Genomic DNA, 24,310 nt, shown 5'->3' on the forward strand with positions numbered 1-24,310 from the left:
CCCATGGCAATGAAAAGGTTGACTACAGGCAGTGTGAGTACCTGAGTTTCACCTGGCCTCAGCCTCTTGCGGTTCCTGTACAGCATGTTCTTGTGCTGACAAGAAGAATGCCGATACGAGGAGAGAGCCCAGAATGACTCTGAGATGAGCTTATTGTGCAGACTCCACCTCCGCAACATCGCCAAAATCCGCACGTTCCTAACCCCAGAAACCACTAAACAGCTCATCCACTCCCTCATCATATCACGACTCGACTACTGCAACTCCCTCCTCACTGGCCTGCCTCGCCGCTGGCTATCCCCGCTTCAGTCGATCCTGAATACGGCTGCCAGACTCATTCACCTTTCCAACCGCTCCATCTCCGCCACCCCCCTCTGCCAATCCCTCCACTGGCTTCCGATTGCGCAACGGATCAAATTCAAAATCCTAACACTGACGTACAAAGCTGTCCACCATACTGCCCTGAACTACATCACTGACCTAATATCCAAGTACCGCCCAGCACGCACACTCCGCTCCTCACAAGACCTCCTTCTCTCTAGTTCCCTGGTCTCCTCCTCCCATGCCTACCTCCAGGACTTCTCCAGGGTGTCACCCATCCTCTGGAACTCCCTGCCCCAACCCATCAGATTATCACCTACTCTTCTCTCCTTTAGGCGAACCCTGAAAACCCATCTCTTCAGGGAAGCCTACCCCACCCCCTGCTAACTTAACGACCTCCTCCACTCTTCCTACCACTCCATCCCCCACAGCTATCTCCTCCTGTACCACCACCCCCTCCCTCCTAGATTGTAAGCTCGAAAGAGCAGGGCCCTCGATCCCCTCATGTTTTGCATTGGTATTGTTCTGTCACATGTTCTGTCCCCCTTTGTAATGTACAGCGCTGAGCGAACTATTGTCGCTTTATAAATACTGTATAATAATAAATAATAATCGTTGTGCTGCTTCTCCTTTCACTGTCCATTCACAGGCTGGTAAAACTGCAGCTCAACTACCTGTATTTACTGCCCTTGTGGTAAAGAGGCCTAACACGTCAGCTGCTCATTCTTACCACTCCTTCACTCGCCAGCCACTCCGTTCAGCTAAAAGAACCCTGTGCAAGCTCTGAATTGGGATGTGGAGCTTACACAAGAGTGGAGACTCTTTGACCGAACCCATGTGACAGCCCTGGGTGACTGAGCAGCCTATCACCATGAACCTTGGCTGTAATATGGGGGGAAGTCTCATGCTCCTCATAGCCAGTAGATGAAGAGAACCAAACATGACAAAGAGAAGGTGAGCATGTGCAGCTGAGAAGGGTGATAGCAAAGTTCCTTCTCTCCGCATGGGTTAAGTTTGGGTCCTTGTCCACTATTCTGTTTAAAAATATTTTCGCTCAGCTTCTACAGATGTCGGCATTAACCTCCACCCTCGTAATGAAGTCATTCTGGCAGCATGGTTGAAACCGTCTTAGCCTGCAGCTGGTTTTTCTCCAAAGCCTTAATATAGAACCCATCCAACTTTGGGGTTTGGACGAAGTTATGGAGCCCCAGGATGGAGTGATTGGGACCAGGCACAGGAGCAAGGATGAGATGAGGGTGATGATGGATTTATAAAATGGGAAAGGCAGACGGTGGAGAACTGATACAGGGGCAGGCTGCCGAAAATAGACGGAAGGGGGGGAAGCTGAGACTTGTTCCCGTCTTCATCCAAACTACTTTCCCAGGAGCGCACGTCTGAAATAACTCAACATTAACCCACATGGAGCCAGATTACTGGCTGAAATCCCAAACTCCCGCAGGCATCCGGAACCAGATTTCCGAGGTATGCCCCTGTTCTGTTACCTTATTATAGCCAAAACATGTGTGGTATTTGCTCTATCTTAGGATCAGTTGAGGAAAGGCATTAGACCTCATTCACTCTGCCTTTGTCGAAGCCAGGGGCAGACTGACCATTTGGAAACTCTGGTACTGCCCGAGGGCCCGGGGTTAGTAGGGGGCCCCATGAGATGCCCCTGGTACCTTTTTCATAGGCTTTTTTGAGTTTGAGCAAGGACACAGGGGCCCCATGATCCCCTATTGCCCGGGGGCCCCATGAGTTGTCAGTCCGCCCCTGGTCGAAGCTGTGGACTGCTTGCATTCTGGACATTCGTCCCTGGGCAGATACTGCCCTAAATGTTAGTACTGATTTTACACGGAGTTCAACTTTAACTTCAGACAGAAAAAAAATGATTGAGCTATATACTCTTCAAAGCCAAGGCTCTGTCCCTGCTCCTTGGTTGTCTTCTCTGGAGGCTCTTCAGTGTGTATTTTATGTTTTTTTTTTTTTATTTAATACTGTCCGTGAGCCCTCTACGATGCAGAGAGTGGCCCCAACATAATGATGCAGGGAGGCATGGTGACACCTCCTCAGGGGACAGATCTATGATGCCCTGCACTCACAATATGTCCTCAGTCTTTTGGAACGAATAACAGTTGGCATAACACAACCTAGAAGACTGAGGACATCTAGTGGCGGAAAAAGATAACTACAGGGGGTGGCACCAGAGAGCAGGTATTGCAGAGTTGCAGTCTTTCTTCTTTTTGTGTCTACTATGGCAGTTGATTGTGTTTTACTAATTTTTTATTTAGTCTAAGAAGGGTCAGCCTGTAAGAATGCTGACTGCATTGAGTTCAGCTTTAACTCCAGACAGAAAAAAATAATGCATTCATTTATTCTTCAAAGCCAAGGCTCTCTCCCTGCTCCTTGGTTGTCTTCTCTGGAGGCTCTGCAGTGTGTATTTCATGTTTTGTTTTTTTTTGCTTTTTTTAAATACTGTCCGTGAGCCCTCTATGATGAGAGTAGCCCTGTGACGGAAGTGACGTTTGGGGGTGGGGGAACCCCTGTATCATCTTCCCAAATCCCTCTTATGTTTAAGCTACCCTGTGCCTGTTAGGGGACAGGGTGAAATGTTCTAATATTGGTGTGGGGGTTGTCCATTGTTCACTGCCATGTGCTGCATCCCATTGTTCTGTGTCTTGGTTTGGTGGGGAGTGTTTCCAGCAGCCCCTCCCACTGATGGGTCGGCCTGCTGATGTGTTTCCTGTTCCTGGTTGTATTTCCCCGCCCTGTGTATATATCTTGTGTTTGTGTTAAAATAAAGAAGTTTTACTTACTTAAGAAGAGTCTGGTGTCATCTAGTCTTGTATGGTGAGCGGTGGGGTCCGTGGTGTTCAGACAGGGAAGTTTAACGGAAATACCCTAGCGCAGTCGGGGTCTGGTTCCGTTACAAGTCCCAACATAATGATGCAGAGAGGCATGGTGACACCTCCTCAGGGGACAGATCTATGAAGCCCTGCACTCACAATATGTCCTCAGTCTTTCAGACTGAATAACAGTTGGCATAACACAATTTAGAAGACTGAGGACATCTAGTGGCAGAAAAAGATAACTGCAGGGGGTGACACCAGAGAGCAGGTATTGCAGAGCTGCAGCCTTCCTTCTTTTTGTGTCTACTATGGCAGTTGATTGTGTTTTATTCATTTTTTTATTTAATCTAAGAAGGGTCAGCCTGTAAGAATGCTGATTGCACTGTCTATAGGGAGCTCTATATATTATTATTATTATACAGGATTTATATAGCGCCAACAGTTTGCTCAGCGCTTTACAATATAATGGGGGACAATACAGCAACAATACAGTTCAATACAAGAGGGATAGGAGGGCCCTGATCCTGGGAGCTTACAATCTATATGTTAAGTATATGAAGTACGGCCATCTAAACCCAGCAGATGCTGGTACCTCCAGAGTAGATTGTGCATTTAGATTGCTTACATACATTGGGTAATTATCTACTGAACATTATCTTTGTACTGGTGCCTTGACTCGCAGTTTAAATCAATTGCAATTAACCTCTTGGCGGCGGCCAAACGCTGGGCCTAGATGCCGAGCGGCCGCACATTTGCGTTCTATTTAAAAAAAAACATGTGCTGCGAGCGCGCGCTCTGCACGCTCAAAGCACACATGTCCGGTACTCATGGAAAGAAAGGTCTCGATCTCCTCTTTCGATCGGGACCTTTCCCGATCATGTAACTGCCGCGACGGCGTGTCACGGAGGTCACGTGACCCTAAACCCCTCCCCACCTCCTGGCTTCTGAAACCCTTAAAGGGCCGGGAGGCGCCGGTGCCAAGGGGTTAATCAATGACCCTTAGGCCCCCTTCACACGGATGTTCCGATTGGGTCCATTTTTAAGATCAGAACCTCTGTTCTCTTGTATGGAGCGTCGGGTGTAAACACATGTGTCCTATAAACACCCGCCAACATCCAATCTGATCTGCCAAAAAGAGACTGATAGGGATCCCTTCCCCTTCCGTCAGTCGGATCAGGCGGCCCGTTTCCATCCGACCACCCATAGAGGTCAGCGGGCTGTGCCTGTGTCCACTCTGCAGCAGGCCCAGACCTGTCATCCGCTTGCAGAGAGATTCCCCGCTGACTGGTCCACCCCTCCGTGTGAAAGGGGCCACACATTATACAAATTTTCTTTTAGATTTACCAAAGCCATATAATAGGAGGTCAAACCTAAACACTTTCTACTTGTATGCAATCAGCCAGGCCCTTGTACTATATAGCTGAAGGTAAATCTAAAGGGAATTGAATAAGAAAATTGTATAATGTATAGCCGTCCTTACAGCAGGCCGATCGGTAAATGTATACATCAGAGTAATCGGTCGGGTGCAATACAGCATTAGCAAAGTGAGGGGGAAAAATGTCAATCATTTAAAAAATGGTACTGTAAGCAGCAGGAGAGAACTGTAGGTGTGTCACGCCATAAGGCCTCATTTACATAGGTGGTTGTCGAGTGGTAAAAATAGGTGGTTGAGCCACAGTTTTACCATCTCCTAGATTGTAAGCTCCAAGGATCAGGGCCCTCCTATCCCTCTTGTATTGAACTGTATTGTTGCTGTATTGTCTCCCGTTATATTGTAAAGCGCTGAGCAAACTGTTGGCGCCATATAAATCCTGTATAATAATAATAATATATAAATCCTGTATAATAATAATAATATATAAATCCTGTATAATAATAATATATAAATCCTGTATAATAATAATAATAATAATATATAAATCCTGTATAATAATAATAATAATAATATAAATCCTGTATAATAATAATATATAAATCCTGTATAATAATAATATATAAATCCTGTATAATAATAAAAATAATATAAATCCTGTATAATAATAATAATATATAAATCCTGTATAATAATAAAAATAATATAAATCCTGTATAATAATAATAATATATAAATCCTGTATAATAATAATAATAATATAAATCCTGTATAATAATAATATAAATCCTGTACAATAATAATATATAAATCCTGTATAATAATAATATATAAATCCTGTACAATAATAATATATAAATCCTGTATAATAATAATATATAAATCCTGTACAGTAATAATATATAAATCCTGTATAATAATAATAATAATATAAATCCAGTATAATAATAATAATATATAAATCCTGTATAATAATAATATATAAATCCTGTATAATAATAAAAATAATATAAATCCTGTATAATAATAATAATATATAAATCCTGTATAATAATAAAAATAATATAAATCCTGTATAATAATAATATAAATCCTGTATAATAATAATAATATATAAATCCTGTATAATAATAATATATAAATCCTGTATAGTAATAATATATAAATCCTGTATAATAATAATAATAATAATAATAATAATAATATAAATCCAGTATAATAATAATAATATATAAATCCTGTATAATAATAATAATAATATATAAATCCTGTATAATAATAATATATAAATCCTGTATAATAATAATAATAATAATATAAATCCTGTATAATAATAATATATTAATCCTGTATAATAATAATAATAATATAAATCCTGTATAATAATAATATATAAATCCTGTATAATAATAAAAATATAAATCCAGTATAATAATAATAATATATAAATCCTGTATAATAATAATAATAATAATATAAATCCTGTATAATAATAATATAAATCCTGTATAATAATAATAATATATAAATCCTGTATAATAATAATATATAAATCCTGTATAGTAATAATATATAAATCCTGTATAATAATAATAATAATAATAATATAAATCCAGTATAATAATAATAATAATAATATATAAATCCAGTATAATAATAGTAATAATATATAAATCCTGTATAATAATAATAATATATAAATCCTGTATAATAATAATAATAATAATATATAAATCCTGTATAATAATAAAAATATAAATCCAGTATAATAATAATAAAAATAATAATCATCTCACAACTGCCCAGCTGCATGTTAACAAGGCCACTAGGGCCACTGCATGTTAACAAGGCCACTGCCACAGGGCCCCACCAATCATAAATAGCTGTGCAGCTGCGGGGATGCCTCAGCTGGCGGGCACCATAAAAATGCTGAGGCATCCCCGCAGCCGCACAGCTACTTATGATTGGTGGGGCCCCGTGACAGTTTTCTGATAATAGCTCAATTGGGTTTGGACTAGAAACCCCCAGTTCTCCACGGTCAATATTAGAACACACTGTTGCAGTAAAACCTATACCACAAGGCATGTATGACAGGCGATACTGCTCCCTAACATGGCCCAAGTTCATGTGGCCATTCGACAACCACCCTGCAAGTCTATGTAAAGCACTCGGCTGCAGTGCATTGCTGCAGGCTTTCAGGGGTTAAAAACAGGCATCCAGGAGGCAATCAAGGATAAGCATCTGCCAAAAGCCTCTGAAAAGCAATCTACTGCAGATCATTTTTCAGAGGGGGGCAGTAAAACAGCTGCAAGTGTAAATGAGCCTTAGAAGACCACAGAGCAGGGGTGTATTTACCACAAGGCAAACAAGGCATTTGCCTAGGGTGCCAATTTTTAGGGGGCAGCAGCATTTTTCAGGGGGGCAGCGCTATCCCCCGAAAGAAGGAAAGGAAGAGGGAACACACACAGCACGGGGACCAGGTGGGATCTGAGAGAGGCCGTATGCAGAGCCTGACTCTTGTTCCCGGGGATGTCTGGAGCTGTGAAGGTGAGTTGTCAGGGTAGGGAGTTGCCAGTGTATGGGGAGCGGTGGTAATGGAAGGCTCTCTTGGGTGGGGGGGACTGGGGTGTTGTTGGTCAATGGGGGGGGAGCCAATTTCTGTGTTGCCTAGGGCAGCACAAAACCTAAATACACCACTGCCACAGAGCCCACATTTTTGGAGTAAATATGGAGGTCCTCATGTACAGTTGGGATACATACACAGGCTGTTCTCACCCTTCAGAAAATACAGTCAATGGAGGGTCAGCTTGCAGGGATGTGGATTGCACTGTCTATAGAAGATCCCTATATACAACAGGTCTACGAAGCATGGCCATCACAGCAACTACACATTCATTTTCAGGTTAGTTTGACAATAAGAACCCAACCATTTCTATTTAAAGAGCTGTATTGGATGATTGATGTCCCTGTCGCCTCCAGGGTAAGATCTGCATCAGCTTCCAATCACTAGAGCGCCCTGTAATTAGCCCTCCACCTTAGCTGGAATTTGAAACACGTGCAGCCTCTCTGACTTGAGATCTCACATGTACTCATTTGTTCTCGGCAGGAGAATGAGGTTGGGTCAAGTTTGCCGGATACAAGTGATGGGATTCGGCCTCGTTGTGCTGATGGCCATTGGACTTACCATACAGCTTCTGGGCATCCATTTCCCAAAAAGGTGAGTGGCTCATTTTGTCTATGGGTGTCATTCTTTGTACTGTTAGCCCCTTCATGCCACCTTCAGCAGCCCTTTAAAATGTGATTGGCTTCCATATCGGTCACGTGATTGGGAGCATGTCCAACCGGCTACCATTTAGAAGTTGTGACCGAAAGCTATTGGTGATACCTTGGTCATTGACCGCGTTCTCAGCACACAACGCCAGACTGACCTGGACACATAGGTGGGCAGATAGGCATTACCCACTCTACGGTTGGAAAAAGGGTAACATCCCAACAGGGGTGGACTGACCATTTGGAAACTCGGGCACTGCCCGAGGGCCCGGGGTCAGTAGGGGGCCCCATGAGATGCCCCTGGTACCTTTTTCATAGGCTTTTTTGAGTTTGGGCAAGGACACAGGGGCCCATGATCCCCTATTGCCCAGGGGCCCCATGAATTGTCAGTCCACCCCTGCAAAAAAAAGAGTAACATCCCAATGCCAATCTCCACTCTACGGTTGGAAAAAGGGTAACATCCCAACGCCAATCTCCCCTCTACGGTTGGAAAAAGGGTAACATCCCAAAGCCAATCTCCACTCTGCGGTTGGAAAAAGGGTAACATCCCAACGACAATCTCCCCTCTACGGTTGGAAAAAGGGTAACATCCCAACGCCAATCTCCACTCTGCGGTTGGAAAAAGGGTAACATCCCAACGCCAATCTCCCCTCTAAGGTTGGAAAAAGGGTAAGATCCCAACGCCAATTTCCACTCTGCGGTTGGAAAAAGGGTAACATCCCAACTCCAATCTCCCCTCTACGGTTGGAAAAAGGGTAACATCCCAACGCCAATCTCCCCTCTACGGTTGGAAAAAGGGTAACATCCCAACGCCAATCTCCCCTCTAAGGTTGGAAAAAGGGTAACATCCCAACGCCAATCTCCACTCTACGGTTGGAAAAAGGGTAACATCCCAACGCCAATCTCCCCTCTACGGTTGGAAAAAGGGTGACATCCCAACGCCAATCTCCCCTCTACGGTTGGAAAAAGGGTAACATCACAACGCCAATCTCCACTCTACGGTTGGAAAAAGGGTAACATCCCAACGACAATCTCCCCTCTATGGTTGGAAAAAGGGTAACATCACAACGCCAATCTCCCCTCTACGGTTGGAAAAAGGGTAACATCACAACGCCAATCTCCACTCTACGGTTGGAAAAAGGGTGACATCCCAATGCCAATCTCAACACAATCAAAAATGTTAAAAAATCAGGACTGTTCCTCTGATGTCCTCTTTATGTCTGATACACCTCCAGGGTTAGGGGTGCCACCTCATCCCTTCAAACCCGAACACATTCATTACAGAGGTCCTGAGGCTAATTTAAGGCACTAAGTGAGTTTAATTATCACCTTCAGCCCTGGTTCACACTGATGCGGCGCAGAATTTGCAGCTTTTTCTGTGTGAATTGCTCATCACAATCGCACCCCGTTCATGCGAACCCCTGTTGGTGTGTATGTTAAGTTAACAACACCCTGAAAGCGGCCTGCAAAACGCAGTACGATATGCAGAATCGGATCACATAGGTGTGAATACCCATGCAAACCGATTCTACTGCAGACCCAAAAAAGGGTCCTGCACCTTTTTGGTGCGGTGCGATTAGAGCTATACAGAGTGTATGGCTCCAACAGCACCGCACACAAATCGCATGTGATTTGCACATGAATGTGGTGTGGTTCCCGTGCGATTCACATGCAATGTACCGCATAAACAGTATGTGAACCCGGGGTAAGTCTCGGTTCACACAACTACGATCTACAGTGCGACTTTGCCAGGCAACTTGAGTACTACTTGAAGCGACTGTCAGGGAATGCCTAGGTAATGTCGGATCCAAATGTACTTATTTTATTTATTCCAGGTACTTAGGCTAGGTTCACATCTGTGCGGGTGGTGCCGCTGTGGATCCGCATGAAAATCCATGCAGCCGCAGCACCCGCACAGAGAAATGCGGACCCGTTGGTGGGTGTCATTAGTTCTAATGGCACGCCGCCCACACTGGAAAACGCAACCATACTGGGAACCGAGGTTTTCGGAAGAAGTGCAGGGACATCTCTGCGTGTCACGGGGCACAGGAGTCCATTCAAATGAATGGGCTCTCATGCTCGCAGAAAACGCAGCCTGCACGGCCACATATATTTGAACCGGGGCTTATAGAGCGCCATCAATTTTACACAGCACTTTACATATATATTGTACATTCACATCAGTCCCTAACCCTCAAGGGGTGTACAATCTAAGGTCCCTAACTCACATTCATACATACACTAGGGTTGCCATCTCATCCCTTTGAACCCGAACACATATTAACCATTTCAATAACGGGCACTTATACCCCCTTCCTGCCCAGGCCATTTTTCAGGTTTCAGCGCTCTCACATTTTGAATGACAATTGAGCGGTCATGCAACACTGTACCCAAACTAAAATATTTATCATTTTCTTCACACAACTAATCACCACTGGGGTTTTTATTTTTTGCTAAATTAACCAAAAAAGTTTAATTTTGAAAAAAAAAACACGTTTTCCTTTGTTTCTCTTATAAAAGTTTGCAAATAAATAATTGTTCTTCATAAATTTAGGCCGAGATGTATTCTGCTACATGTCTTTGGTGAAAATAACCCAAATTAGTATTTATTATTTAGACTGTAGGAAAGTTATAGAGTTCACAAACTATGGGATATATCTGAAAATTGATCAATCCTGAAGTACTGACAGCCGATCTAATTTCTTGAGGTCCAAGAATGTCAGAACAGTACAGATATCCCCCAAATGTCAGAGTAGTACAGATATCCCCCAAATGTCAGGACAGTACAGATATCCCCCAAATGTCAGGATAGTACAGATATCCCCCAAATGTCAGGATAGTACAGATATCCCCCAAATGTCAGGACAGTACAGATATCCCCCAAATGTCAGGACAGTACAAATATCCCCCAAATGTCAGGATAGTACAGATATCCCCCAAATGTCAGAACAGTACAGATATCCCCCAAATGTCAGGACAGTACAGATATCCCCCAAATGTCAGGACAGTACAGATATCCCCCAAATGTCAGAACAGTACAGATATCCTCCAAATGTCAGGACAGTACAGATATCCCCCAAAATGTCAGAACAGTACAGATATCCCCCAAAATGTCAGAACAGTACAGATATCCGCCAAATGTCAGGACAGTACAGATATCCCCCAAATGTCAGAACAGTACAGATATCCCCCAAATGTCAGGACAGTACAGATACCCCCAAATGTCAGGACAGTACAGATATCCGTGAAGAAGAACAACAAAAAGAAGCGCACCAACCTTGCGCATTACCTCAGTAACCAAAATTTATTAAGTAAAAGAATGGTACTCACAAACAGCGAATAAAAACAAGCATGTAAGTCCTCAAAGGGACTTTAGAGGCAAGATGCCAATGCGAATCCCATCATGGAGGAAGCCACTCAGTACAGCTGACGCGTTTCGAAGGACATGCCTTCTTCCTCAGAGCTCTGAGGACAGTACAGATATCCCCCAAATGTCAGAACAGTACAGATATCCCCCAAATGTCAGGACAGTACAGATATCCCCCAAATGTCAGAACAGTACAGATATCCGCCAAATGTCAGGACAGTACAGATATCCGCCAAATGTCAGAACAGTACAGATATCCCCCAAATTTCGGGATAGTACAGATATCCCCCAAATGTCAGAACAGTACAGATATCCCCCAAATGTCAGGACAGTACAGATATCCCCCAAATGTCAGGACAGTACAGATATCCCCCAAATGTCAGGACAGTACAGATATCCCCCAAATGTCAGAACAGTACAGATATCCCTCAAATGTCAGGACAGTACAGATATCCCCCAAATGTCAGGATAGTACAGATATCCCCCAAATGTCAGAACAGTACAGATATCCCCCAAATGTCAGGATAGTACAGATATCCTAGATTGTAAGCTTGAAAGAGCAGGGCCCTCGATCCCCTCATGTTTTGCATTGTATTGGTATTGTTCTGTCACATGTTCTGTCCCCCTTTATAATGTACAGCGCTGAGCGAACTATTGGCGCTTTATAAATACTGTATAATAATAATAATAATAATAATATCCCCCAAATGTCAGGATAGTACAGATATCCCCCAAATTACCCATTTTTGCAAAGTAGACAGTGCGATGTATTTCATAACAGACATGGCGAGTTTTTTGAAGTTGTAATTTTTTTGTTATAATTTTTCGGAAAATGAAAAAATTAAAAAAATTATTTTCACTATTTTTTTTTTACTTACTGTCACCAGTGCAGTACAGCATCATATAACTGGCATGGCGGTGAACAGGGACACTGACTGGTGACAGTACAATAAAAATTGATGATTTGGGGGGTTTCTTTATTATTATTTTTTATTACATTTTTTTTTTTTTGATTTTTTTTCATATTTCACTATGACCAAAGTAGTGAAATGTTACCATAGTAACATTGTACTACTTTGGGGAAGTGATCAGTATTTTTTTTTTTTACACAATTTGCTTATAGCAAAGAATTACTTTGCTATAAGCAATCAATTACCTGAATGAAATCGATTCATTCAGGATTTTTTTTTTTCGTGATTAGCTGTGATTTGGCCATGGCTATCACATGACACAGCCGGGCTGTGATTGGGCCAGCTTGTGCATGTGATCGCTGTGACCATTCACAGCTAGACACACTTGTATACAATGGATGGCATGAAAGGAAGCCATCCATGGTATACAACTGTCATGTGACCTGCTGTGATTGGTCACAGCAGGTCACATGGTACTGGCAACGGGGCCGGTACACAGATCTGTCCGAGGCACACGGCCTGTGACAGATCTCGCAACAGCACGGGCATGCGCAATGCATATTGCGGAAAGGACGCCATATGGCATCCACCCAGAGGGACGAGCTGTTCACCCGGCCGCCACCTGGCTATAGGCCAGGTGGTAACTGGTTAAATAACGCAGAGCCATAATGCAAAAAATGACCTGGTCAGGAAGGGGGGGGGGGGGGGGAATCCTCAGGAGGGCGAGTGGTTAATGCCATCCCAGTCTTAGTCCGTAGGGTTCAATATTGAGTTGGCCCACCAGGCCCAGATCTAGGGGTGTGCTGGGGTGGGCTGTGCCCCCTCAGATTTTAGTTGTGCGCCCCCAGATCTCTTAGAGTGCATCTATTAATCCATGAGACTTTACGGGGACAATTGGCAAAAGGGCACTCTGATAGGAGCATTTGATGTAAGGGGGCACTCTGATGGGGGAAAGTGATGTAAGGGGGCACTCTGATGGGGGAAAGTGATATAAGGGGGCACTCTGATGGGGGAAAGTGATGTAAGGGGGCACTCTGATGGAGGAAAATGATGTAAGGGGGCACTCTGATAGGAGCATTTGATGTAAGGGGGCACTCTGATGGGGGAAAATGATGTAAGGGGGCACTCTGATAGGAGCATTTGATGTAAGGGGGCACTCTGATGGGGGAACATGATGTAAGGGGGAACTCTGATGGGGACATTTGATGTAAGGGGGCACTCTGATGGGGACATTTGATATAAGGGGGCACTCTGATGGGGACATTTGATGTAAGGAGGCACTCTGATGGGGACATTTGATGTAGGGCGGCACTCTGATGGGGGGAAATGATCTAAGGGGGCACGCTGATGGGGACATTTGATGTAAGGGGCACTCTGATGGGGACATTTGATGTAAGGGGGCACTCTGATGGGGGAAAATGATGTAAGGGGGCACTCTGATGGGGACATTGGATGTAAGGGGGGACTCTGATGGGGACATTTGATGTAAGGGGGCACTCTGATGAGGGAACATGATGTAAGGGGGCACTCTGATGGGGACATTTGATGTAAGGAGGCACTATGAGGAGGGAAGCAATAGATGTAGGGGGGAACTCTGAGGACAGTTGATATAAAAGGGCACTATGATGTGGACAACTGATATAAGAGAGGACTCTTATAAAAACCCTGATGTAAGGGGGAACTCTGATGAGGATTCCTGATGTAAGCAGGAACTCTGGTAGGAACACCAGGTGGCACAGATTGGTCAATGAAAGCTGCAATTGAGAATGACGATCCCATGGTGAAGCTTCTATGGGATTGCAGTGATTGGGATTACATCTGCTATAGGTTGACCTTTTCCATGTACGTCAGAAAACACGAACTAGGCAACCGTTCCACCTTCATGGCTCTGCAGTGACGCGAATGGCAGAACGAATACCTTTTGCTGATTGCCTCTCCATGATGATGGATGGTGGGGAGAACGTTCGCTCGGGGCAGGCTTCATTTTCTGAAAACCTTGCCACTTTCCACATTTTTTCCCAAACCCTCGGGCACTTTGTCCAGATGTGGATGTGAGGGAACATTCCTGAGAATACTTGGAGGGCAGGCGGGTCACGTTGCTGTGGGAACAACAGAAAGAGTTGAATTCTTAGATTTATGCAATTACCGAAAGGCCTTAAAACTGCTCTTCAGTCTCCCCTTCAGTCCTGCACAGTTGCCCCAGCTTCTCTCCTCTCCTGGACTGCAGTGGCTTGCTCTGATTTCACCGCACACCGTGAGCTTCTCGCAATGTGCATTAGAAGCCGCGGCAAGTCAGATAGAGCTCCAGCTCATTTCCTGGCTGGAGGATACCCATCGTTATCTAGCCCTTTACTCCCCAGCCTGACTGTCCATAGCCAACCCCTTTTCATTCATTTGATTTCAGTTCTTTTAAAAATAGAGCCTCGGCATCACATGTGAGCATTACCTATGAGGAACACCCACTCCTCCAGACTACTCCTCCAGACTGACACTGGAAAAGGTCAGCCAAGGGTGAACATGCCATGCCAACGTCACCACCCCCCAAGACGTATGAGCTTTATGTGGCAGCAAAAATCCCCCCCCATTAAAAAAAAAAAAGCACCAATCTACATGATTACACCATTACATAAAATCCCCCTCCTCCCAGTACAAATCTGCCTACCTGCTGACATTCTCCTTCCAGCACAAATCTCTTCCCCCCCAAAAAAAAACAGCACAGACACTTTACCCCTCAAATTTTTCTCTCCAAGCACAAATCCTCTCCCTTCCACTTCAAAAATCTCCTCTCCAAGCACAAATTCCCCACCAATCCCCCCCCCTACTGGCACAAATCCCCCCCCCAAAAAAAGTCCCTTCCTATTCTGATAAATAAGCTCATATCACATCTCTTTTTATGGGATGTTCTAGATTTTGTAGTATACTGTATATTCATATGCACAGTGGCATCCCGAGGCAGGTGCGGGGGAGTGCACACTGCACGGGGGTGACACCAGACCCGCTCCACAAAAAGGTAAGGTATAAAGAAAGCTGACGTTCCCCGCAGGATGTATCGGATCTGCGGATTGAGCATAATGGATCGGAGTCCGATCCATTATGCACCCCAATCCGCAGATCCGATTCATCCTGCGGGGATCGTCTGCTTTCTTTACAACTTACCTTTTCGTGGAGGGGGTCCGGTGTCACCCCGTATAGGTTGCATGCTGACGATCCCCCGCAGGATGGATTGGATCTGCGGATTGGGAAGCGTAATGGATCGGACTCCGATCCATTATGCTCAATCCGCAGATCCGATCCATTCTGCGGGGATCGTTGGAGAGGGTGTCACCAAGTGTTATCCCATGGGTGACACCAACCCTGGGGACGCCCCTGCATATGCATATCTAGACATACTTTTTCACCATTATGACTGTTTTTGCTTATTCTTGTAGCCCTGATGAAGGGGAATTGTTGTCTTTTGAAACGCGTTGGGTGTTTTATATGATATTTTTTATCAACAGTTAACATTCTCTTTTGACTCTTTTATCCAATTTTGGTGTGGCACACCTTACTGAATTTCTATGGTTAATAAGGGGATCTGGTTGTGGAATAGGGCAAAAAAAAAAAAGGGCTGGGCTTTAAATAGGGGAGGATCTTGTAAATATGACAAGTGTACAATCCAAACGCACACGTTCCTGCGTTACAAATGGCGGTGTGTATAAGTGGGTGCTGCAGCGACCATCGGCTGGAGCCGAACAGAATCAGCAAGGGAGGATGTCACCAGCACACCGAGGATCACCAATATGGGTCCAAAAGTTTTAATGAACGATCACATAGTTACAGCAAGGCAACGTTTCAGAGTCACGCAGGACTCCTTCATCACATGCCTGATGAAGGGGTCCTGCGAGACTCAATTACAGCAAGGCAACATTTCGATGTGATTGTTCATCAACCATCTCCTGTCTGGCCCATGTATATAAACGTCCGGACGGTGGCAGTGCAGGGGCGGGTGACCGTTTATAAATGGCCTCCCCACCCCCTGCTTGTGCACACTCCCTGGGAGTGCACAGCATCGCGATCCAGTGCCCGCTGTGTCCTCCGGACACAGTGGAACACCGATCATTGTACGGGACCTCTATGCGAGGTCCCGATCATGTGATCACTGATTGGCCAATCAGTGATCACATGAAGAATAGTAAGCAAGATGTCACTTCTGACATCATTGCTTACTACGTGTGAAATCTGTGAATGACCACAGAGATCACATGGTACAGGGCTATTGACCAATCACAGCTCACACAGCAGTTCTCAATGGCTGCAAGAATGCAGCTAGAGAGAAGGAGAAATGATTGCTTTTACAGCCTTTATGGGTGTAAAATCACTCAGTGAAAAAAAAAGAAATCTTCTTCACCCCCACAAGTAGTACAGTGTCACCATGGTGACACTGTACTGCTAGGGTGACAGTATGTAAAAAAAAAAAAAAACATAAATAATATAAAAAAATAAAATAAAAATGTAAAAAAAATGTTTAAAAATTATAATTTTTTTGTTATAAACTAATTTGGGTTATTTTTTTTTTGTTTATTAAAAAGATAAAGGAATACATTTTGGCCAAGATTTATAATGAAATATTATTTATTAGCAAACACATTTTTTTTTCAAAATTTTTGGATTTTTTCATTTACCTAGCAAAAAAAATAAAAATCCCAGTGGTGAATATATACCGCCAAAATAAAGCTTTATCTGTCTCAAAAAATGCTAAAAAAATTCATATGGGTACAGTGTTGCATGACCGCGCAATTGTCATTCAAAGTGTGATGGCACTGAAAGCTGAAAATTGCCCTGGACAGGAACGGGGTGAAAGTGTCTGGACATGAAGTGGTTAAAACTTTTGGACCCGTATTGGTGACCTTCGGGGTGCTGGTGACATTCTCCCTTGCTGATCTGGTAAATATGGCGGCTTGACTGGGGACATGGGAGCCTGACTAAGAGGAAAGGTCTGGTAAATGAGAAGGGCTGATGGCTGAATTGGGAAGCCAGGATTTTGGATGATGGATTTGGAAACTAAGCAGCTAGCAGATGAGGGGTGTTCCTGGCTATGTTAGTAGGCCTGGCTGCTGAATAGGTTGCTGGTAGGTGAGCAGTGTTGCTGGCTGTCAGTGGGGAAGAGGGGGGAATTGCCTAACCCTGGAATAAGGAAGGTAAGTGGTGGCAATTGAGATAGTGCTGGCTGTAGAATTGGGCGGACAGGTCAGTTACATGGGGGCCTGTCTATAGCACGGGTAAATAAGGGGGTCTATATATGGTGTGGGAAAATGAGAGGGCCTGCTTGGCATGGGGCACTGTGGGGGGCTGTGTATGGCACAGGTAAGCAAGAGGTCCTGTTTAAGGAATGGGTGAATGAGGGGGGCTGTCTATGGAATGGGTGAATGAGGGGGGGCTGTCTATGGAATGGGTGAATGAGGGGGGGCTGTCTATGGAATGGGTGAATAAGGGGGGCTGTCTATGGAATGGGTGAATGAGGGGGGCCGTCTATGGAATGCGTGAATAAGGGGGGCTGTCTATGGAATGGGTAAATTGGGGGGGGGGCTGTTTATAGGCAGAGTAAGTGAGGAGGCCTGTGTAAGTTCAGGGTAAATGCGGGGGGTCTGTCTGTGGAATGGGTAAATGAGGGGGGCCTGTTTATAAAATGAGTATATTGGGGGGGGGCTGTTTATTACCAAGGTAAATGAGTGGGCCTGTCTATGTAATGGGTAATGATGAGGTCTTGTCTATGGAATGGATAAATGGGGGGAGGGTGTCTGTCTATGGAATGAGTATAGGAGGGGGGCTATGTATGACCAGGGTAAATTAATGGGCCTGTCTATGTAATGGGTAATGAGGAGGTCTTGTCAATGGAATGGATAAATGGGGGGGGGGTCTGTTTATGGAATGAGTATGTGAGGGGGGCTGTGTATGACCAGGGTAAATGAGTGGGCCTGTCTATGTAATGGGTAATGAGGAGGTCTTGTCTATGGAATGGATAAATAGGGAGGGTCTCTCTATGGAATGAGTATATGAGGGGGGCTATGAATGACCAGGGTAAATGAATGGGCCTGTCTATGTAATGGGTAATGAGGAGGTCTTGTCTATGGAATGGATAAATGGGGGGGTCTGTCTATGGAATGAGTATATGAGGGGGGCTGTGTATGACCAGGGTAAATGAGTGGGCCTGTCTATGGATAGTTAAATGACATAGTTTAGATGGAGTGTGTTATTGAGAGGGCCTAGCTCTGGAATCATGGAGGTGGGAGATAGCAGATTAGGGGCTCTAGAAAAAGGGAGGGTCTAGCTATAGACTAGAGGAAGGAGTCTGATGAAAAAAAAGTGGACCTGACTGTATAATAATGGGCAGGGTCTGGTAAACAAAGGAACCTGAATAATAAATTGAAACCTTGCGCCAAAGGAACAACAATCAATCTAAATAAATGCCGCTGTTCAAAAAATGACAAAACTTTAAACAAACTCATAATATAACACAGTGCAAATAATAAAATATAAAATTATAATATACAAATCCAAGAAAAGTCCAAAATTAAAGTCCAGTGTCCCAAAAAAAATGTGATAAAAAAGTCAAAGAAAAAGAATATTTCATAAATTTTCCAGCATGCTCACATCATCAGTGGTGAATGATTTCCCCCACACTCACCAGAAAAAGTGGATTCTCAAGCTGATAAGGCCTTGATAATCAAAAGCGGCTTAGAGGTGGGGTGTAGTCTCCGCAGATGTTTTTCCCTTTGTCGATTCCTCATTGAATCTCCTTCCAAAAACGATTCCACATAGGGCGATATAAAAGAAAATACCAATAGTGTGATACTGTATGAGGTTCAGAAAAAAAATTAAATGACCTTCATTACACTTATATTGGGCGGATTTATAACCAGCCTACATGGACATAAAAACCTCCCAAACAACCGGTAATGATTCCTCCTTAACCCCTTCCCGCCAACGCCTCCCGGCCCTTTAAGAGTTTCAGATGCAGGGAGGCGGGGCGGGTGAGGCGTGGTTTAGGGATCATGTGACCGCCATGACGTGTTATTACGGCGGTCACATGATCGGCAAAGGTCCCGATTAAAAGAGCAGACCGGGACCTTTCCGTGAGTACCGGACATGTGTACTGGGAGTGTGCAGGGCGCGCGCTCTCAGCACATATGTTTTTTCTTACCTGAACGCAAATGTGCGGCCGCTCGGTGTCTAGGCCACAGTTGTGTGCGTCCGGCGTAAGGGGTTAACTTCCTCCAAGCTCTCACTCATGGATGGATGGATGAGGGTGATTCAATGAATTTATAACCAACTTAGATAGACATGAAAGCTTCCCAAAACGTTACTGGTTACTATGATCAGAGGTGTATTGGCAGCAGGGACGTTTTCCTCTTAGTTAATAATGGGGAGGGATGCTGAGACTGGAGTTGGTGTTGAATGTGTCCACTAGAGATGAGCGAAGTATTCAAAAATTCGATTCGGCTGATTCGGCGAATTCCAGGAAGAAATTCGATTCGATGCGAATTTATTCGCTACAAAGATGACTTATAAAAAGGGTTTCTAGGCTTCAGAGAGCCTTTAAATTAGTGCAGAACACTGTACCTTTAATTTAAATGCCCTTGGAGATGAGGAAGGAGAAGGAGAAGGATGAGAAGAAGGAGAAGGAGAAGGATGAGAAGAAGGAGAAGGATGAGAAGGAGAAGGAGAAGGAGAAGGATGAGAAGAAGGAGAAGGAGAAGGATGAGAAGAAGGAGAAGGAGAAGGATGAGAAGAAGGAGAAGGATGAGGAGAAGGAGAAGGAGAAGGATGAGAAGAAGGAGAAGGATGAGAAGAAGGAGAAGGAGAAGGATGAGAAGAAGGAGAAGGAGAAGATGGAGAAGGAGAAGGATGAGAAGAAGGAGAAGGAGAAGGATGAGAAGAAGGAAAAGGATGAGAAGAAGGAGAAGGAGAAGGATGAGAAGAAGGAGAAGGATGAGAAGAAGGATGAGAAGAAGGAGAAGGATGAGAAGAAGGAGAAGGATGAGAAGAAGGAGAAGGAGAAGGATGAGAAGAAGGAGAAGGATGAGAAGAAGGAGAAGGATGAGAAGAAGGAGAAGGATGAGAAGAAGGAGAAGGATGAGAAGAAGGAGAAGGATGAGAAGAAGGAGAAGGAGAAGGATGAGAAGATGGAGAAGGATGAGAAGAAGGAGAAGGAGAAGGATGAGAAGAAGGAGAAGGAGAAGGATGAGAAGGAGAAGGAGAAGGATGAGAAGAAGGAGAAGGAGAAGGATGAGAAGAAGGAGAAGGATGAGAAGAAGGAGAAGGATGAGAAGAAGGATGAGAAGGAGAAGGAGAAGGATGAGAAGAAGGAGAAGGATGAGAAGAAGGATGAGAAGGAGAAGGAGAAGGATGAGAAGAAGGAGAAGGATGAGAAGAAGGAGAAGGATGAGAAGAAGGAGAAGGATGAGAAGAAGGATGAGAAGAAGGATGAGAAGAAGGATGAGAAGAAGGAGAAGGATGAGAAGAAGGACAGTTCTGTGACAGTTTCTGTCTATTTCTGACAGTTCTGGGACATTCACTCCATACAGCGGTTTCAACCGCTGTATGGAGGGAATGTCATAGAACTGTCAGAAATAGACTATTTCTAACAGTTCTGGGACACTCACTCCATACAGCGGTTGAAACATTGTATCTATTTTTTTCCATAAATGACATTCTGCAAATACACTTAGAGGAGCGCTGCAGATACACTTTTTGCCGGCTTGGAATTAATCTTATTTTCATCCTACTTCTTCTTCTTCTTCATCCTCATCCTCATCCTCTTCTTCTTCTGAGGATGAGGATGAAGAAGAAGAAGAAGAAGAAGTAGGATGAAAATAAGATTAATTCCAAGCCGGCAAAAAGTGTATCTGCAGCGCTCCTCTAAGTGTATTTGCAGAATGTCATTTATGGAAAAAATGACATTCTGCAAATACACTTAGAGGAGCTCTGCAGATACACTTTTTGCCGGCTTGGAATTAATCTTATTTTCATCCTACTTCTTCTTCTTCTTCTTCATCCTCATCCTCAGAAGAAGAGGATGAGGATGAAGAAGAAGAAGAAGAAGAAGTAGGATGAAAATAAGAATAATTCCAAGCCGGCAAAAAGTGTATGTGCAGAGTTCCTCTATTTCTGACAGTTCTCTCACAGCTTCTTCACATGTACAGCGGTTGAAACATCTGTATCCTAAATGGAAACTAATAGATACAATGTTTCAACCGCTGTACATGTGAAGGAACTGTCTTAGAAATGTCAGAAATAGCGGAGCTCTCTGCAGGGACACTTTTGCCGGCTGATCGGGAAAATTTCGATTCGCGCACCCGAAGTAGGCAAAATTTCGGATTCGCCGTGAATCGAAATTTTTCTGAAATTCGTATCGAATTCCGGTTCGCCTGGTTCGATTCGCTCATCTCTAGTGTCCACCCATTAAGTTTTGGGTGAATGAGGAGCGATGGGGAAGTATATATTTAGATATTTTAAAGCTTTGCCAGGTACATTGGCTCATTCACGCGTTTCTTCAATGACCAGTCTAGCGGTGATTTTTTGTTTTTATTTTTGGAGAACTTGGATAGGGTTAAGGGAATCGGGTGGAATACTCCAAAAACAAGAACTATGTACAGTTGAGGACTTTAGGTATTCTTTCAAATAAACTATGACTATGTCCGTGCTCGAAACAAACAGTAGACTTTAGCTTTAAGGCCGCAGTAGAAATAGTAGTAGCAAACTAGAGCAAAGTCTCTTTAGGTAGGAGCTTAAGTGGACAAAGTTTTTTGGAACTCCGACTCCGGTACCCCGAGGAAGTCACGAGTTGTAAGTGACGTAATGCGTAGGTTTACGAGTTCGCAGTCTCCGGTGCGCGGTGACGCACTTCCGGCGTGTAACGCCATCTTGCTACACCAGGAAGTCCCAGTTCACATGCAGTGTACCCACACATCGGTGAGGAGGGAGGACTGCTGAGATATGTGAGTTCTGCTACTTTGCATATTTGAAATAAAAGGAGTCGTTAATACTACACTTAGAGGGTGTTTTCTTCTTTGGCTCACTGGATTGGTGAGCTATTGTTCTTTAAGGCACCTTGGCTGCATAAGGGAAATAGGAGGCCCACCAGGAAAGACAAAGAAGGAAGAAAAAGTTGTTGGCTCTCTTTGATTCTAGGATCCAGGTTGATCCTACAAGCCTGTTGGCCCTTAGGGGTCGCAGGGAGGAGGTGAGGAGGCATTTCAGCTACTGTTTGGAGAAGATTTTGGCACAAATCACTTATTGATTATCACCATTTATTGCATGAATTAATTTATCACTTGAAGAACATTACTATAATTGATTTTTTGAAGGAACGGACATTTATATATTCTTTTGCACTATTATCTGGCACTTTTACACTTTGTAATAAGTTGTTATTAACTTTTTGATTACCTTTATAGTAATCATAAGCATGTGATTTATTTTAGTCACTTGATACATTTTAGAGTGTGAACACTTGAGTCATTTATGGATGCACTTATTTGTTTATTTGAGACACTTTGATATTTTAGAGTGTGATCACTTGAGGTATTATTGTTATTTTTATGGAGTATTTATTTCATTAATCAGTTATTGATTATACATTGATATTTATTTATTTATTTTGAGCGCCACACTATATATATTTATTTATGTTTGTACACTACACTAGGTATTAGTAGGAGAGTGTTGGCAGCTGTATTAGTTGTTCACCATTTTTTTAGCGCAAGAGGATTTTTTGCACTATTCTTTAAAGTTTTTTGGAACACTATCCGGTGTCCCCTTTAGCTAGACCCACAGCTGATTCACTAGCACCAGAGGGGTTTAAGTGGCACACAGTCTCTAAGATCCTTTAGGGGTGTCTGTACTCAGAAGGCCCAAGAGCAGCTGGTTGCCTTCCTCCATGATACCAGACCAGATATTCAATAGACGGCCCCTCAGTCAGCTTTAGCTAGACCCAGGTCTCAGCATTCAGACCCTCAGGTCGCCCACCTGAGGCCTATGGCGGTAAATCAAGGAAAGGCTGCTGTAAGAAGATTAATGAGAAGTTTGTCCACTATTGTTGTTGATAATTTTGGAGTATCCTGTAACACTAAACCTCCATCCTGGTAAAGTTTCTTCAAGCAATAAATACTAAAAAGACATCCCATAGACTGTTATTGGAGCTGGTGTGAATGGACTGGTGCTTGTGGTGGTGGGCAACCTCTGTACTTTTAGGGAAGAACCAGTTATTACTAGCAGCCCCTACAGGGGTAGTTCTACTATATCTAGATGTCCTTTTTTATTCTTTTGTAAGATGACACAGAAATGCAATCAGTTATTGTGGGAAACTGCTGGATATTTCTGGTCAACAGTTTATATAAGTTAGTATGAGTGTTTACTACCAGAGAAATGCGCTCTCTTGGCCACCAATCAGTCTCAAACTTTAATTTGCAAAACGTCCCGTTCAGTTGCAGCTTATCATCTTATTAGTGGCCATCAGTACGGCTGCAGCACTTTTCTAAAAAATAAGAAGTCAACTAAGGTTAAGCTTTGACCAAGTTTACAAGACTAATCCAGATCAAATGAGAGGCTGAAATATAGGCAAAGGGTAAAATCTTGGGCCTTTTACCGCACCTGGGGAGCCCCAGGTGCAATTTACACCCTGGCATACAAGTTATTGGCTGTTTTTTGTAAACGCAGGTCTTTCTGTGCACAGGTGTATGGTATATTTCCTGAATGCCAATATTCCATGTGTAGCGCCCTCTAGCTTAGGTAGGGTTTTTTTGTGGTTAAAGGCTTATTAGAAACCTGAGAGTGAGTCAGAGATGTCCCCTCAAGTTATGCTGGGAGGCTGTACAGGGCAGGGTTTCTGGAGCACTCCCACTCTTCTAGTAATTTCTAGAAGAAGGGTGGAGGAGGCCTAGATTTGCATATTTGAGGGAACCTGACCAATCCCCAGGCAGGAGGCCTGGCATGGTGGCTGGGAAAACCCTTAAATGTGAGAGCCTGATCAGCGGGATTGCTAGAGTTGAGTCGGTGGAAGATGGAGTGAGGAAGGAACTGATACATGGAGCCTGTGAGGGGACCCTAAAGAAAGGGGGTCTGGAGAGAAGGACCTCCACTGTCCCACAGTCTACCTAGGAAAGACAGTGTATCAGCAGGGAAGGCGCCAGCCCAAGGTAATTCCTAAAAGCTGCTGCAACCCATTAAGCTACAAGAACAGGAC

General features: G+C 43.8%; 1 protein-coding gene across 1 annotated transcript in view; it reads left to right on the top strand.

Annotated features, from left to right (window-relative positions):
* The window catches only part of GAL3ST4 (galactose-3-O-sulfotransferase 4), a 63,423-nt gene that overhangs the window by 33,737 nt on the left and 5,376 nt on the right, over positions 1-24,310 (top strand). The window contains exon 2 of the mRNA XM_089663233.1: positions 7,646-7,756. Within this exon, the coding sequence (XP_089519359.1) occupies positions 7,650-7,756 (107 nt within the window). The 5' untranslated portion in view covers positions 7,646-7,649. The remainder of the gene's footprint in view (positions 1-7,645; positions 7,757-24,310) is intronic.

Source organism: Staurois parvus, unplaced genomic scaffold (assembly GCF_062004578.1).
Source record: "Staurois parvus isolate SC_StPar_1 unplaced genomic scaffold, SC_StPar_1.0 ptg001642l, whole genome shotgun sequence".
Lineage (NCBI taxonomy): Eukaryota > Metazoa > Chordata > Amphibia > Anura > Ranidae > Staurois > Staurois parvus.